The following is a 13,509-nucleotide window of genomic DNA, read 5'->3' on the forward strand; positions in this document are numbered from 1 at the left end:
TTAATCGTCCTATCTTAAAATAAAGACATTTAGTCCCTCAATTTTGTAAACTCCATGATTTTTGTCCTTCATCAAAATTCAATACAATGATCGATAAAATATTAACTTGATATGATCTAAATTTAATGATATAATACAAGATTATTTATTTAATCCATATATATATATATATATATATATATATATATATTCAATGTTAATATTTTAACCATCAACACTTTAGTTTGACTGGAGAACCAAAATAGTAGATTTTATAAAATTAAGAGATTAAAGGTCTCTCTTTAAAATTAGGGAACAAAAACTGCTTAATTTAAAAAATATGAAGACTACATATCTCTATTTTTAAATTGAGAACAAAAATTAAAATTTTAAAAAATATGAAGATTAAAATTGCAATTAAGCTAAAATAAATCAAGAACATATTTAAGCCTTACTAATTTAATCAAACGAGAATTTTAGTTTTATAATTATGTTAATTGATATTTACATATTTTAATCAAAGTTAAGTAAAATAAAATATTTATATATCATTATGAAAATAATTTATTAATTAATTTTTTATAGTTTTTCTAATTTTAAATTTTCAAACACCTTATCTTTATATTTTGAATTTTTTTATATTGTATAATCATTAAAATTGTTTTTTTTAAATACTCTTTCCTACTTTATGTATATTCATAAATACTTTTGAAATGCATTAATTTCTTACTAGTTTATATAAATTAATTTCTTAATAGTTTTTTTTTTCTGAATGTCTTAATAGTTGATCGAGTATGGTAAATTGTTATACTGGAATTTCTTATCCAGAGGACGAAACATGGAAACTAGTTACCATCTTTGCAAGGATTTCATACGTCATAGCAGCTTCTATACGTAACACTTGTTGAAGAAAAAAATAAAGAGGTGTCAATTTTGGACAATAAAATCTTTCATCTTCATTTTCTTGTTTCTGTATTGCATGGATACAAAACTAGGCAGTTCAATACATCCAATCTTACGAGGAATTTTCCTCGCCATATTTGAAGAAAATAGAAAGTAAAAGGAAAAAATGGAACATTTAGAAGTGGAAAATGAAAAAGAAAAGCGGTAAAAAAAACATGATGGAGATCTGCCTTCCCTCTGAGTATGATAATCTCAAGACTTCCTCTTTGGTTAAAAAAAAAAGGGGGAAAATTGATCTCCCTTTGTTTATATTATATGGTCACTTTCATCACTTTCTCTGGTTAACAAATTTAAATATCTTTGGAAGAGTTATTTTTCCATATTTAGCAAGTTGCTTCCATGCCATGGTTAGTGTGCCTCCACTTTTTATCCGAGTGATATTTAATTCTTGGGATATAGTGTTATGGGCAATCCATTCTGTGGAATGGCAAAAGGGCCATATTGAATCCCATTTTTTGCACCTATCAAAGACCACCTGCATAAAATAATAGCAATTACAATTAGAATCATTCAAAACATTCTAATTTTGAATTATGCCTCCCATGAGACTGAAAGAGGTTGCAATTACAGTGTCTTTGGTAATAATCCATTTTGCCAACCTGTATTTTGTGGTTAGGTGATGTAAAAACACCAAAATCTCCAAGTTGGCTAATTCATTGCCAGGACATGCACGTGTCCCATTGCCAAATGGCATAAAAGTATTGGGTTTTGGAGCAACCTACTAGCATAATAATTTAACAGAATCTGTTAGAAGTCTGAGCTTAGAAACACGTAGGAATGATATGAATAGCTAAGTAAATAAAAAATTAAAAAAAAAAAAGTAAGGATTGCATATGTTCTGCACAATAAATACCTCAAATCTTGAAGGATCAAACTTCTCTGGCTCTTTGAAGTTGTCTGGACTGTGGTGGATGTTTCTAAAAAGGGGTAATACTTTCCATCTTTTTGGTATGAGATACCCTGAAGAAGAAAAAAAGTAGTCCCCAACACAACACAAATTAAAATCACAAAAAAAAATAAGAGGAATTCTTTGACATATTATTAATAATGAAAAGGGGTATCTATTCAGATTTGGTTATTGACCTTGAAATTCAACATCCTCTACAGCTTCTCTGAAAGTAAAAGACAAAATTGATGCTATTCTTAGAGTCTCTTGTATCACCCTGGATGTCACTGGCATATTTTTTGTGTCTGACCAATTCAGACCCATTTTTTCTCCACTTTCTTCCTTGCCTCTTAATAAGGACTCTTGCTCTTCCTGCAAAGTCACAAGGAACAACTTTTTAAGGTACCAAACCAAGCCACATGCCAGATTTTATAACTTAGTTTCATTTATTTGTCATAAAAGTTTTAAACTAAACTCTAAAGTAAAACTCTTATAACAACAAAAGGAAGTTTTTTACCCTATCATTAAGTGTCTGTTGCAGTGACAGACAAGAACACAAACAATGGTTTGGATACTGAGTAGGGAGGAATGCAAGTTTGGCACAATATGTTAAAACAATAGTATTGCATAGATAGGATATATTGATTGGGAATATACCAGATTGCTCATTATTCTTTTTTTTTTAACCATGGTATTAGTACGAAGTTGTCTCGCCGAAAGCAAGAAGTGACTAATCTTCCTCCGGGGGTTTTAAGCGCACACAAGGTGAATATTTTCTTTCCAACATGATTTATTCCATACCCAAAGGGCCAACCCGGATTCTCTTGTTAGCAATAGTAGGGGAGGCTCATTTCTTACTATAATTTAAATTAAATAAGCACTAAATAGGAAAATTAATTGAAGATAATGCAAGGCAAAAAAAGTCATGAGGCATATAATGCTTACAGTTACAGCTTCTAGGACACTCGGATTTTCACCAAGGTACTTAACAATCCAAGTAAGTACAGTGGCAGTGGTGTCACGAGCAGCGAAAATAGCACCAATGATGTTATCTGCTATTTGCTCATCAGTGAGTCCTGCTTTTTCACTCATGAACGAGCCCAACAAGTCGTTGTTGTGATCTTGCTTCATGTTCCTCCTTGTTGAGATGATTTGAGCCAAGATCTGTGCAAGCTCTTTCCTTGCCTTCATGGCCTTGTGGAACAGTGTTCCTGGAAGGTTTATTGGCATTGAATTGTACCCTCTCTCGAGGGTGCAGTAGCATCTCTTCAGAGCTTCTCCATAGAGGTTTTCATCCTTTCCAAAAATTGAAAGCAGGGCCACATTGAAGGTAAACTGCATAAGATAGCAACAAACAAAGAGAAGAAGTTTAATAAAAAAACCCATTATTTCATTTTGGTAAATAAATGACAGAAATTAATCAACAAGGGCTTCTTTATTTTTCATTTTTTTTTAGTTGATGAAGAGAGAAACAGGGGATTTTGCTATGTTTTGTGGTCTTGTTTGAGGGCTTACGGTTTTCATTTCAAGGAAAGTTGTGATCATTTTTCCTTCCCATGATTTGAGGCAACTTAGGGCAATGGATTCAATGTTAGAGACTTTGTCTTTGATGGCCTCAGGCATGAAGGTGCGAAGAACAAGCTTTCTAAGGTTAGCATGGTATGCTCCTTGGTGAAAGAAAATTGCTTGCTTTCCCAACATCCTCTCTTTGCTTGCAGGAAATGTTGGTTTGAAGAGTTGAGCTTTGTTCAGCACAAACTTTGCTGCTTCTGGGTCAGAAATCATCACACAAGGATAACCCAAAATGTGTGACTTAAACATGGAGCCATACCTATTGAAAAAACACAAAAAAAAAGAGGGTACAAATTAACCCCAAGTACCAAATAGTGCATAATAGTATGTTAAGACAAGTGGCCATTTTCATGAACAAGTTTGATGAAAATGACAAAAGAATTGTTTTGAACCTCTTGATTTTTGTGGCAAAAAAAACATTTGGGTCTTGAGAATACATTTGGAAGGTTTCTCCTATGTAAGGCAAACCCATGGTCCCAGGAGGAAGTGGCAATTGTCTCCCTTTGGAAGAGAAGAAGAAAGGTTTGATGAGTGATTTGAACAGAAGAATGGATAGGAAAGAAGCAAACAAGCACAACATAATAGTGCTGAGTTCCATGTCTAATTATAATAATGGTTTAGTGTGAGTACGTTCTTCAGGCTTGTATAGTTGTAATTGTAGGTGAATGGTGAAAGAAGAAGAAATTAAGATAAGTTATAAGGAGGTATGTGTTGTGTGAGAAAAAAAAATGTTGAACATTTGAGGTATTTATAGGCTCTTGAGAGTGAAAAGATGTGAAGCAAGAAAGGAGGGAAGAGAGGGAGGTTTTCAATTGCAGCTCAAATATTTCCACACACAGAATCTCTCTCTCCCACTAGCTCTTTTATGTTTATGATGTTTTTTGGACTAATTGTGTTGTACTTGTACTTGTATTGTAGTATCCCTCAAGAGGGAGAGAGAAAGGAAGAAAAAAAGTCAGCACGTGTCCCAAGAGTGTATGTTTATACGGACAGATACATATGAAGAAATTGAATTTGGTCACTCGTACAATGGGATATGATTGGGAAGGGCATCCCCGAATCTGATAGTAGGGAAGAAGAACAGTTGCACTGGAAAAAAAATGAGTATATATATAATATTTCTTCAAAGAATTTAAAACAGTTATATATTTAAGATTCAAAATTTGATATTTTTTATTAAAATAAAATAACTTCGTATCAATTGATTATGATTATATGATCAATTTTTTTATTTATAATTTTATTTCAAATAATTAATTACACTACTTCTCCGTGTTATGATTCTTTCTTGCCAGTAAACTTTCTGCGGGACTAGAACCAACACATTTCACGTCGTAAAATCAGCAAGATACAGTTTGAGATATTGTTAATTAACCTGAATTTTATTTAATAAATTTTGTTTTTGGTGTAAAGCTAACATGTATAATTTTTTTCTAAGGAGACAGAGACTACCCAAGTTAGTAAATTTATTGTTAACAAATTTTTTTTTTTCAACACGTTATTAAAAGTTGAATTTCTATCAACATAATTAAAAGAATTATTTGTTTACTATGTCACAATTTATTAGTAATTAATAAATATTGTTACGAACAAGTTTGTATATTAGAATTTTCTTGAAATGGGAATTGTATGTGGTTTGAACATTTTTGCAATGTATTGAGTAGGTCGAGCATTCACAATTCACATTAATTAAGCTGCACCCACCTTTCATGATTCATTCATTTATTCCTATTGTAAGCAATACTAGCATTGAAATTCTCATGGCCCCAAACTGTACATTTTATCTTCGCCGATAGTGTTTTAGACATTTCAACAATTTATTATTGTTATTGTTACTATAATATATCATTTTTTGCTGATGATGAAGAATGGCTAAATGAATAAAGATGAAAGCATTTCGGTGAGATATTACTTTGTGTATGAAGTAGATTTGTTTGGGTTAGGGAAACCATGAGGTTTAAGATAGATAAGAAACTTAGGGTTTTTTTTTTAATTACTCATTTGGTCTTTATAGGTTTAGGATTCGTATTTTTTAATTCTTATGATTTGAAAGTGATTTTTTAATCTTTATAGTGTACATCCTAATTCTCTCTTATGGTCCCTATAGTTTAAAAGTAGTATTTTTAATCCTTATCATTTGCATTTTAATTCTCTTTTAGTTCTTATAGTTTGAAAGTGATTTTTTTAGTTCCTATCATTTGTATTCTAATTACCTTTTAATCCTTATTATAAAAAATAATTAGCTACAAATTAATTATAAATTATAAACTATTTTTTTATTACAAATCATTTTGCGATAAATTAATTATAAATTACTTGTTAATATTTTGTGTAGTTAACTGTAATGGATAATGTTACAGTGATTTTGATGATAAAGAATAAGAGAGAATTAAAATATAAGATATATGGATTAAAAATATCACTTTTAAACTATAAGAACTAAAAAGGAATTAAAACACAAATGATAAAGACTAAAAAACCACATTCAAAACGACGGAGACTAAAAGGAAATTAAAATATAAACGATAGAAACCAAATGATAGGAGACTAAAAAAATCACCTTAAAATTATAAGAACCAAAAGGTATAAATGATGAAACTATAGAAACCAAATGAGTAATTAAACATTTTTTATATCTCTACTCGTCCTCAAGTCTTCTTACCGTCATGCTCCAACAACTGAAAATGAGGTGATGATTTGTAAAGTAGGATAGATGTTTCCAATACTTGAAGGATTATGAGATCTTATTTGTCCTTCATGGATTGAGTGGTCTCCTATAATATTGTATAATTATTGGTCTATTGACATGTTTATGTTTAAGGGTAATGAATATCAAGGAACCTTTAATGATTCATGTTAGGATAATATTGCTGACAATGATACTGATTTCTTTGTGTACCAAAAGGGTATTGGAATTCTTGGGTGGGATTGAAATGTTAAGGTAAGATGTGACACCAATTTATGGTTAGTTAATAATTAAATTATAAAAAATGTTGCAAAATAAAAGTATAATAAGTTAAAAAAAAGTTATAATCTTGCGATAAAGATAGTTGCATATGTACTTCAAATAATTCAAACTCAAGTAACTATTCTAATTGTCAATAAAATATATTGGTTTACATTTGGTCTTACAAGTCCATAAAACATAATCAACCTTAAGAAATAAAATTACTAATTTAGTTTAAAAAACAGGCATAAAATAATAAAAATCAATCTCTTATATCACAACCCATTAGAGTTTTACGGTCCCAAACTAAAACTAAAAATAAAAGATAATAAACAAAGGCCTAAGTCTCTCCTCCAACATCATCATCATGATCTTGTATAGTCTCACCTACAACGGTGACATTTAGCCTAAATACAAACAAGACAAACAAATGGGGAGTGAGATACATCTCACAATACTTTTAAAGCTTAGAGAAGGTATAAAGAGATAAAATACATTATAAATAATTGTATCACACAAACACACAACATCCACTTCAAATGTCTCATACACAAAGACACACATACAACATGATGCACATTTAACTTATAGACTCGTATGCAAGTGGTACCATTTCGAGAACACATTGTGAATGTAGTCCGGGAGTCCATGTAGTCGATGAATTGCCACACAATGGGAAACCTGACTCTCTCTCACCGAGATGTCACCGCTAGCAACACATTAGGGTGTTCTGGCCTTGCAAGGATACCCCAACTCATATGATCAACATGAGCTTAAAGGAGATTCCAAATTATTGACCCCCAAGGTCAAATTCATGTCAACTCATTCATGACCTCATCGGTTAGGTTTATAAACGGCATTCGCTTCAAAATACATATGAACAACATGATGCATGATTCACTGACAATATGCACATGGTTTATTTTTGAAATCCCTTGGAGATTCCTATCCCTAGGAGACTAGGTTCTCCTAACACTTTTCACAATACATAAGCATACCATGGCACATTGCATTCACACATATTCATAAGCATTCACACTTCAGTCATGCTTACATATTATATCATACATTCATAGCAATGTACAATGGCACAATGTACACATATGCATCAAATAAAACCATCACATCTTCAAATTCCAACAAAATAATAATTCTAGAAATCATGCTATAGAAACACTATAACATCATAAACATTAAGCAGTAATAATGTAATTAACAATATTTTATATATATATATATATAAACTCAATATAACACATACGTATATACAAACTATTATTATTATTATTATTATAAAAATAAATAACATGAAATATTAAATAAAAAGCTAACATATTTTTATTTTAAAAAAGATATGTTACAATCCCCTTCTTAAAATAAATTTGGCCCTCAAAATTTACCTAAAACGAACAAATCAAAGATATGGTTCCTTCACATGGCTTTATAGTTCCCATGTAGCACTATCTTCATTAGCTCCTCCCCAAACAACCTTAACCAAAGAAATCTCCTTCCCCTTTAGATGTTCACCATTTTTCCCTAAATCCTCATTGTTAATGCCTCGTAAGTTAAGTTCTAGGGATGGCAAAATGGGTTGGCTCGACCCATTTTAGCACAGCCTGCCAAAAATAGGGTGGGGCGGGCAGCTAAGCTTTGGTGGGGTGAATATCCTGGCCCACCCGTTTTTAAAATAAAAATAAACCACAAGTTCTTGAAAAGGGAAAATGACATTGAAAAATGAAAATTGATAGGGACACAACTGCAAAGTCACAGAAGGGAGTCCATTAGTACACCATAAGTCCAGTATTATTGCACGGTGGAGATGGGCTGACAGCACGGTGGTGAGACAGAGGATCGAGACAGCGACTTTGAGAGAGAGCATCAGGCCGTCATTCGTACGTAAAAACATAAGGCCACCAATCACCAGAGTACGAAGGAGATGTTGAGATGAGGAATAGAGAGGCAGGAGAACGACGAGGTCATTTAGAGAGACTAAGAGAGATAGTAATGACTACCCTTTTTTATTTCTTTTATTATAATATATGACTAATAATTTAAAAATAAATAAATCATTAATATAGCGGGCGAGCAGACCAACCCACCCTGACCCGCCTTTGGCCTGGTGGGCTGACGGGTTGAGATCTCCAACCTATCCCGCCAAATTGATAGCGAGCTAGTGGGCTGACCTGCCTGGTCTAGCCAGTTTTGTCATCCCCATTAAGTTCTCCTTAACTTGAATATTATCCGACTCAATCACATGTGATGGATCATGGACATATTTTTTGAGTTAAGAGATATGGAAGACATAATGGAGATTTGAAAGGGATAGTGGCAAGGGAATCTGATAGGTGACTTCATCGACTCTTTTTAGGATTTGGTAAAGACCAATGAAACAAGGAGTAAGCTTACAAGACTTCATTGTCCGGACCAACCCCAGTCCACAAAGTGACTTTCAAGAATACAGATCACCCGCTTGAAACTCTAAAGCTTTTCTTCTATTATCATGATATCTTTTTTGCCTGCTTTGAGCTGCTCGCATTCTCTCTTGGATCAACTTGACTTTTTCAGTGGTTTGTTGCACCACTTCATGTCCTAACATAAGGTTCTCACCAGGTTCTAACCAACACAAGGGTGCCCTACATCTCCTCCCATAAAAGGCTTCATAAGCTACCATCCCAATACTATAATGGAATTTGTTGTTATAGGTGAACTTTATCAAGGGCAATAAGTTATCCCAACTACCCCTCTACTCTAATGCACAAGCTCTAATAAAGTCCTCTAGGGATTGGATGGTTCTCTTAGTTTGGTCATTTGTTTGAGGATGTTAGGTTAAACTCAACCTAAGCTTAGTTCCCAAGGCTTCATGCAAACTTTCCCAAAATCTAAAGGTGAACCTAGGGTCTCTATCATAAACTATACTTAAGGGCACACCATGTAACCTCACAATCTCACTAGCATACAAGTTAGCCAAATTATCTAAGCGATACCTAATGTTGATTGGAATAAAGTGAGCATACTTTCTCAATTTGTCCACTATAACCCAAATCAAATCTAACCCTTTGGGGGTTCTAGGGAAATTCGTCACGAAGTCCATGGATATACTATCCTACTTCCACTCAGGAATACTCAATGTTTGTAACATACCTGGAGGTTTTTAGTGTTCTACCTTAGCTTTCCGACACACCAAACATGCAAACACAACCACGGCTACCTCATTCTTCATACTAGGCCACTGGAATATCTTTTTGAGGTCTTGATACATCTTAGTGGCTCTAGGGTGAATACTCAAGCTACTGTTATGCCTTCCTCGAGGATCATTTTCCTAAGCTCAGGAATACTAGGCACACAAATCCTATCTTGGAGTTTCAAAACTCCATCTTGTCCCAAACTACCTTGGGCTATGTTCTCTAATTAGGCTGACAAAAAAGGATCTAACCTCTTACCTTCTCTAATCTCCTCCAACATCATCATCATGACCTTGTAGAGTCTCACCTGCAAGGGTGACATTCAACCCAAACACAAACAAGACAAAAAAATGGGAAGTGAGATACATATGATAATAATTTTAAAGCTTAGAGAATGTATAAAGAGATAAGATACACTATAAATAATTGTATCACACAAACACACAACATCCACTTCAAATGTCCCATAAACATATATACACACATGCACGATGATGCACATTTAACTTATGGACTCATATTCATGTGGTACCATTTAAAAAATACTTTGTGAATGTAGTACGGGAGTCCATGTAGTCGATGAATTGCCACATAATGGGCAACTCGACACTGTCACTCTCATCGAGATGACACAGCTGGTGGCGTGTTATGGTGTTTCGGCTTTGTAAGAATACCCCAACCAATGTGATTAACATGAGCTTAAAGGAGATTTCAAATCATTGCACCCCCATGGTTAGAGTCATGCATCAACTCATGCATGATCTCCTTGGTTAGGTTCATAAACGTCTTTCACTTCAAAACACATATGCAAGACATGATGCATGATACACTAACAATATGAACATGGTTTATTTTCGAATTGTCTTGGAGATTCCTATCCCGCGGGGACTAGGTTCTCCTAACACTTTTCATAACACATATGCATACATTCATAGCAATATTCAATGACACAATGTACACATATGCATCAAATAAAACCATCACATCTTCAAATTCCAACACAATAATAATTCTAGAAATCATGTCATAGCAACACTATAACATCATAAGCATTAAGCAATAATAATGTAATTAACAATATTTCACATACACACACATAGATGCAAGATGTCTCTCTCTCTCTCTCTCTCTCTCTCTCTCTCTCTATATATATATATATATATATATATATATATATATATATATATATATATATATATATATATATATAATGCAATTAAGAAGTCCGAAACAAGTTGATTTGATTCTCAAAGTTAAATTTTTTATTTTGAGTTAGATTCAATGTTTATATGTAATTATATATTCACAAGGACATGGCTTTTTAGTTAACTCCACATGATAATACTACCACCACCAGTTTTCTTAAATCGCTAATGAAAGCAATTTCCTCATACTCCAGTTCCTCGTTTTTGTATAAGGGATGAATAGAAAAAGCTATAGTACAATAACATAAATAATATATATGGAAGAAAACTCAGTCATTTAAACAAAAACATACCTGATGCATATGTATAAATGTTCAAATATAATTCATTTTATTCCAAATTTTTCTATCAGAACCCTAATGGCACAAAAGGGGAAAAAGAAAAGGAAAAGATAGATCCACTCCCACCTTACCTCGATTATGTGTTCCTTAAAGCAAAGCGGCAAAAATGACGATCCTCTATGTTTCCTCTTTGTCCTCTGTTTGCAATTCTTAAAGAAAGGTCCTCAAAGAGAGCCAAAAAGAGACGATATAAGGAACAAACTAATTTTTTAGAGAACCTGTCAGTTTTTAGAGTTGAATTGAGATTTTCAAGACTAAAGACTCAAAAACATCTAACCCAACATAATTTTATTATTATCACATTATTATTATTATTATAAAAAACAAATAACATATAATATTTAATAAAAACTAATATATTTTTATAAAAAAAATTACAAAAAAGGAATGTTACATAAGACCTCTTTCTTTGCTAATTAGTGGATAAATTTTTAAATAATTTAAAAAGTGGATTTTTTTTTTCAATAACAAATAGCCATAATAAGTGTTGCTTTTGTGCGAATTTTTGTACATGAATTCTACAAAACTTCAATTTGTCAATTATCTAAGAGTGTAGCAATACATGAGGCATCTAGCAAGTGTTTTGTTGACGATGAAGTTTTATTTTGTTTTAGACTACAATTAAGGAAGAAATTGTGATAAGAACTTAAATCTTTTCAACTGCAATTAAGGAAGAAATTGTGATAAGAACTTAAATCTTTTCATCAGAGATCTTATTATTGCAGTTTCATGATTTATAATTTTTTTTTTAAAAAGGTGGATTATGTTTTTGGTCCCCAAACTTTTCAACTCTTATGATTTTAGTCCTTTAACTCTTCGGAGATTGGTCTTCATCCCTAAACTTTTTTTTTCATCCAATCTGTTGGTATTTTTTGTTCATTCTGGTTTTTAAGTAATGAGGTAGTGTTGCTTTTATTATTTTATTTTATTACATTTTTTGGTGGCTAAAAACTGCAAGAAAATGCTTAAGGAAGCCAAAAATATTTGCGTGGTTGCTAAGGTTCTCAATCCTTATAGGGAAGCCACCTCACATGAAGGAACATTTCCTTTCCCAAATACAATCTTAATATGAAACACCAGATAAGTAAAATCATCCACACAGTCAAATTTCCACCTCCCTTCCACTTCGTCCCAACTACACCAAAGACAACACCGTCCATGAGCATGTGGTGAAGAAAGGGGAACCTGAAGCTCATATTGTTGGGAACGTGGCTCATCATAGAGTGAGAATCAAACTCGGTGTGGATGAATCCTAGAGCCTCAACCACAAGAGGCTTTGGTTTTTGTCAAAATCGAGGGTGTTTTTGTGTGGGTAAAAGAAATTGGCTTTAGGGTTTCAAGGGTGTGTCGTTGATGTCAGGCATCATAGTTCTTATTTAGCATCACAGATCTGGAGTTGATTAAGAACCACCATGATGACATTCTTGTCCTCTTCATGGCCTTCATAATGTTACCACCATGAGCCTCCAATTTTCCTTTCTTAAACTACCATGAACCATATTGTCGGAGTAAATTTGCCTTGAAAACGAACGGCCTCCTCTTCTCCTTACTTTTCAATGTCACTAAGCCTCCATTGTGCCACCATTGATTGGCTCCCACAAGGTCGACATCTTAGGCACAAAAGGAATATGAATTTGATTCTTGGATTTCATTGATTCTTGGATTTGATTCTTCAATTTCCTTTTTTAATATTGATAAAGATATTTGATTCTTGAATTTGCTTCTTTGTTCATAGATTTGTGAGGACTTGGCTTAGGGATAGGATTGCAACGTGGGTACATTCCAAATTGGAGTTTGACGGGGTTCTTGATTCTGGGGACATTTGGATCAAAGAAGGAGTGTGTTGAGTCACAGGTTTTTTGTGATTGTTGCAATGCTTGACCATGTTGGGTCTAGTTTTTGGATTTGGTTGGATCTAAAAGTTTTTGATGATGGTAACTTGTTGGTGCATTTGATGTGGACTTCTTCAATGTTGAACAATTTTTTTTAGGTTCTTGCAATTTGTGGCGATTATAAGCCGCCACAAATCCACTATGGCTTAACTATGATTTTTGAATATTATGTTCTATGTGTATATAATGGTTTTGTTTTTTTTGTTTTTTGCTTTAACTGTACTCCCCATGTAGGATTTGAACCTATGACCAGACAATTAATAGTCGACCACTCTACCACTGAGCTACTGAGGAACAACAGACTTAAGTTAAGTTGTTTTTTGTAAGCTTACCCTTGTGTTGTTCTGATGATCTAATATCTGACATACGTGGGGAGTTGATGGATAAAAGGTAGCCCTATGTCTTTAGAGACTTCATGGATATACATACTTGGACGTATAGACGTGATATCTCTTTTGTTTCCTTTTAGCATCATGTTGACCGACTTAAAGTCTAGGTAGCTTATCTTTATAGAGTTCTTCTGATGTTGTGATGGGAACCAA

The 13,509-nt window shown here is 33.1% G+C and overlaps 1 protein-coding gene, 1 long non-coding RNA gene and 1 other non-coding gene across 4 annotated transcripts; all 3 read right to left on the minus strand.

Annotated features, from left to right (window-relative positions):
- Positions 1 to 920: 920 nt before the first annotated feature.
- LOC114390295 (abscisic acid 8'-hydroxylase CYP707A2-like) lies at positions 921 to 4,272 on the minus strand. 2 transcript variants are annotated; one of them, XM_028351002.1, is made up of 7 exons: positions 3,793 to 4,271; positions 3,344 to 3,659; positions 2,774 to 3,163; positions 2,026 to 2,200; positions 1,796 to 1,902; positions 1,542 to 1,660; positions 921 to 1,417 (listed from the first exon to the last, which is right to left on the minus strand). In XM_028351002.1, the coding sequence occupies exons 1-7, from the start codon at positions 3,996 to 3,998 to the stop codon at positions 1,324 to 1,326; spliced, it is 1,407 nt and encodes a 468-aa protein (XP_028206803.1). In that variant the 5' UTR covers positions 3,999 to 4,271; the 3' UTR covers positions 921 to 1,323. The 2 variants fall into 2 exon arrangements, with proteins under 2 accessions (XP_028206803.1, XP_028206804.1); XM_028351003.1 differs by lacking the exon at positions 921 to 1,417 and having other exon boundaries at positions 1,555 to 1,663; positions 3,793 to 4,272.
- Positions 4,273 to 6,495: 2,223 nt separating this feature from the next.
- LOC114389126 lies at positions 6,496 to 11,313 on the minus strand. Its single transcript, XR_003661703.1, has 3 exons — positions 11,147 to 11,313; positions 9,781 to 9,836; positions 6,496 to 6,754 (listed from the first exon to the last, which is right to left on the minus strand). It is a non-coding gene; the product is annotated as an uncharacterized LOC114389126 (long non-coding RNA).
- A 1,876-nt stretch (positions 11,314 to 13,189) lies between these two features.
- On the minus strand, positions 13,190 to 13,261 carry TRNAN-AUU. The gene has a single exon. It is a non-coding gene; the product is annotated as a tRNA-Asn (tRNA).
- Positions 13,262 to 13,509: the final 248 nt, after the last annotated feature.

Source organism: Glycine soja, chromosome 16 (assembly GCF_004193775.1).
Source record: "Glycine soja cultivar W05 chromosome 16, ASM419377v2, whole genome shotgun sequence".
In the NCBI taxonomy this organism is placed as follows: Eukaryota; Viridiplantae; Streptophyta; class Magnoliopsida; order Fabales; family Fabaceae; genus Glycine; species Glycine soja.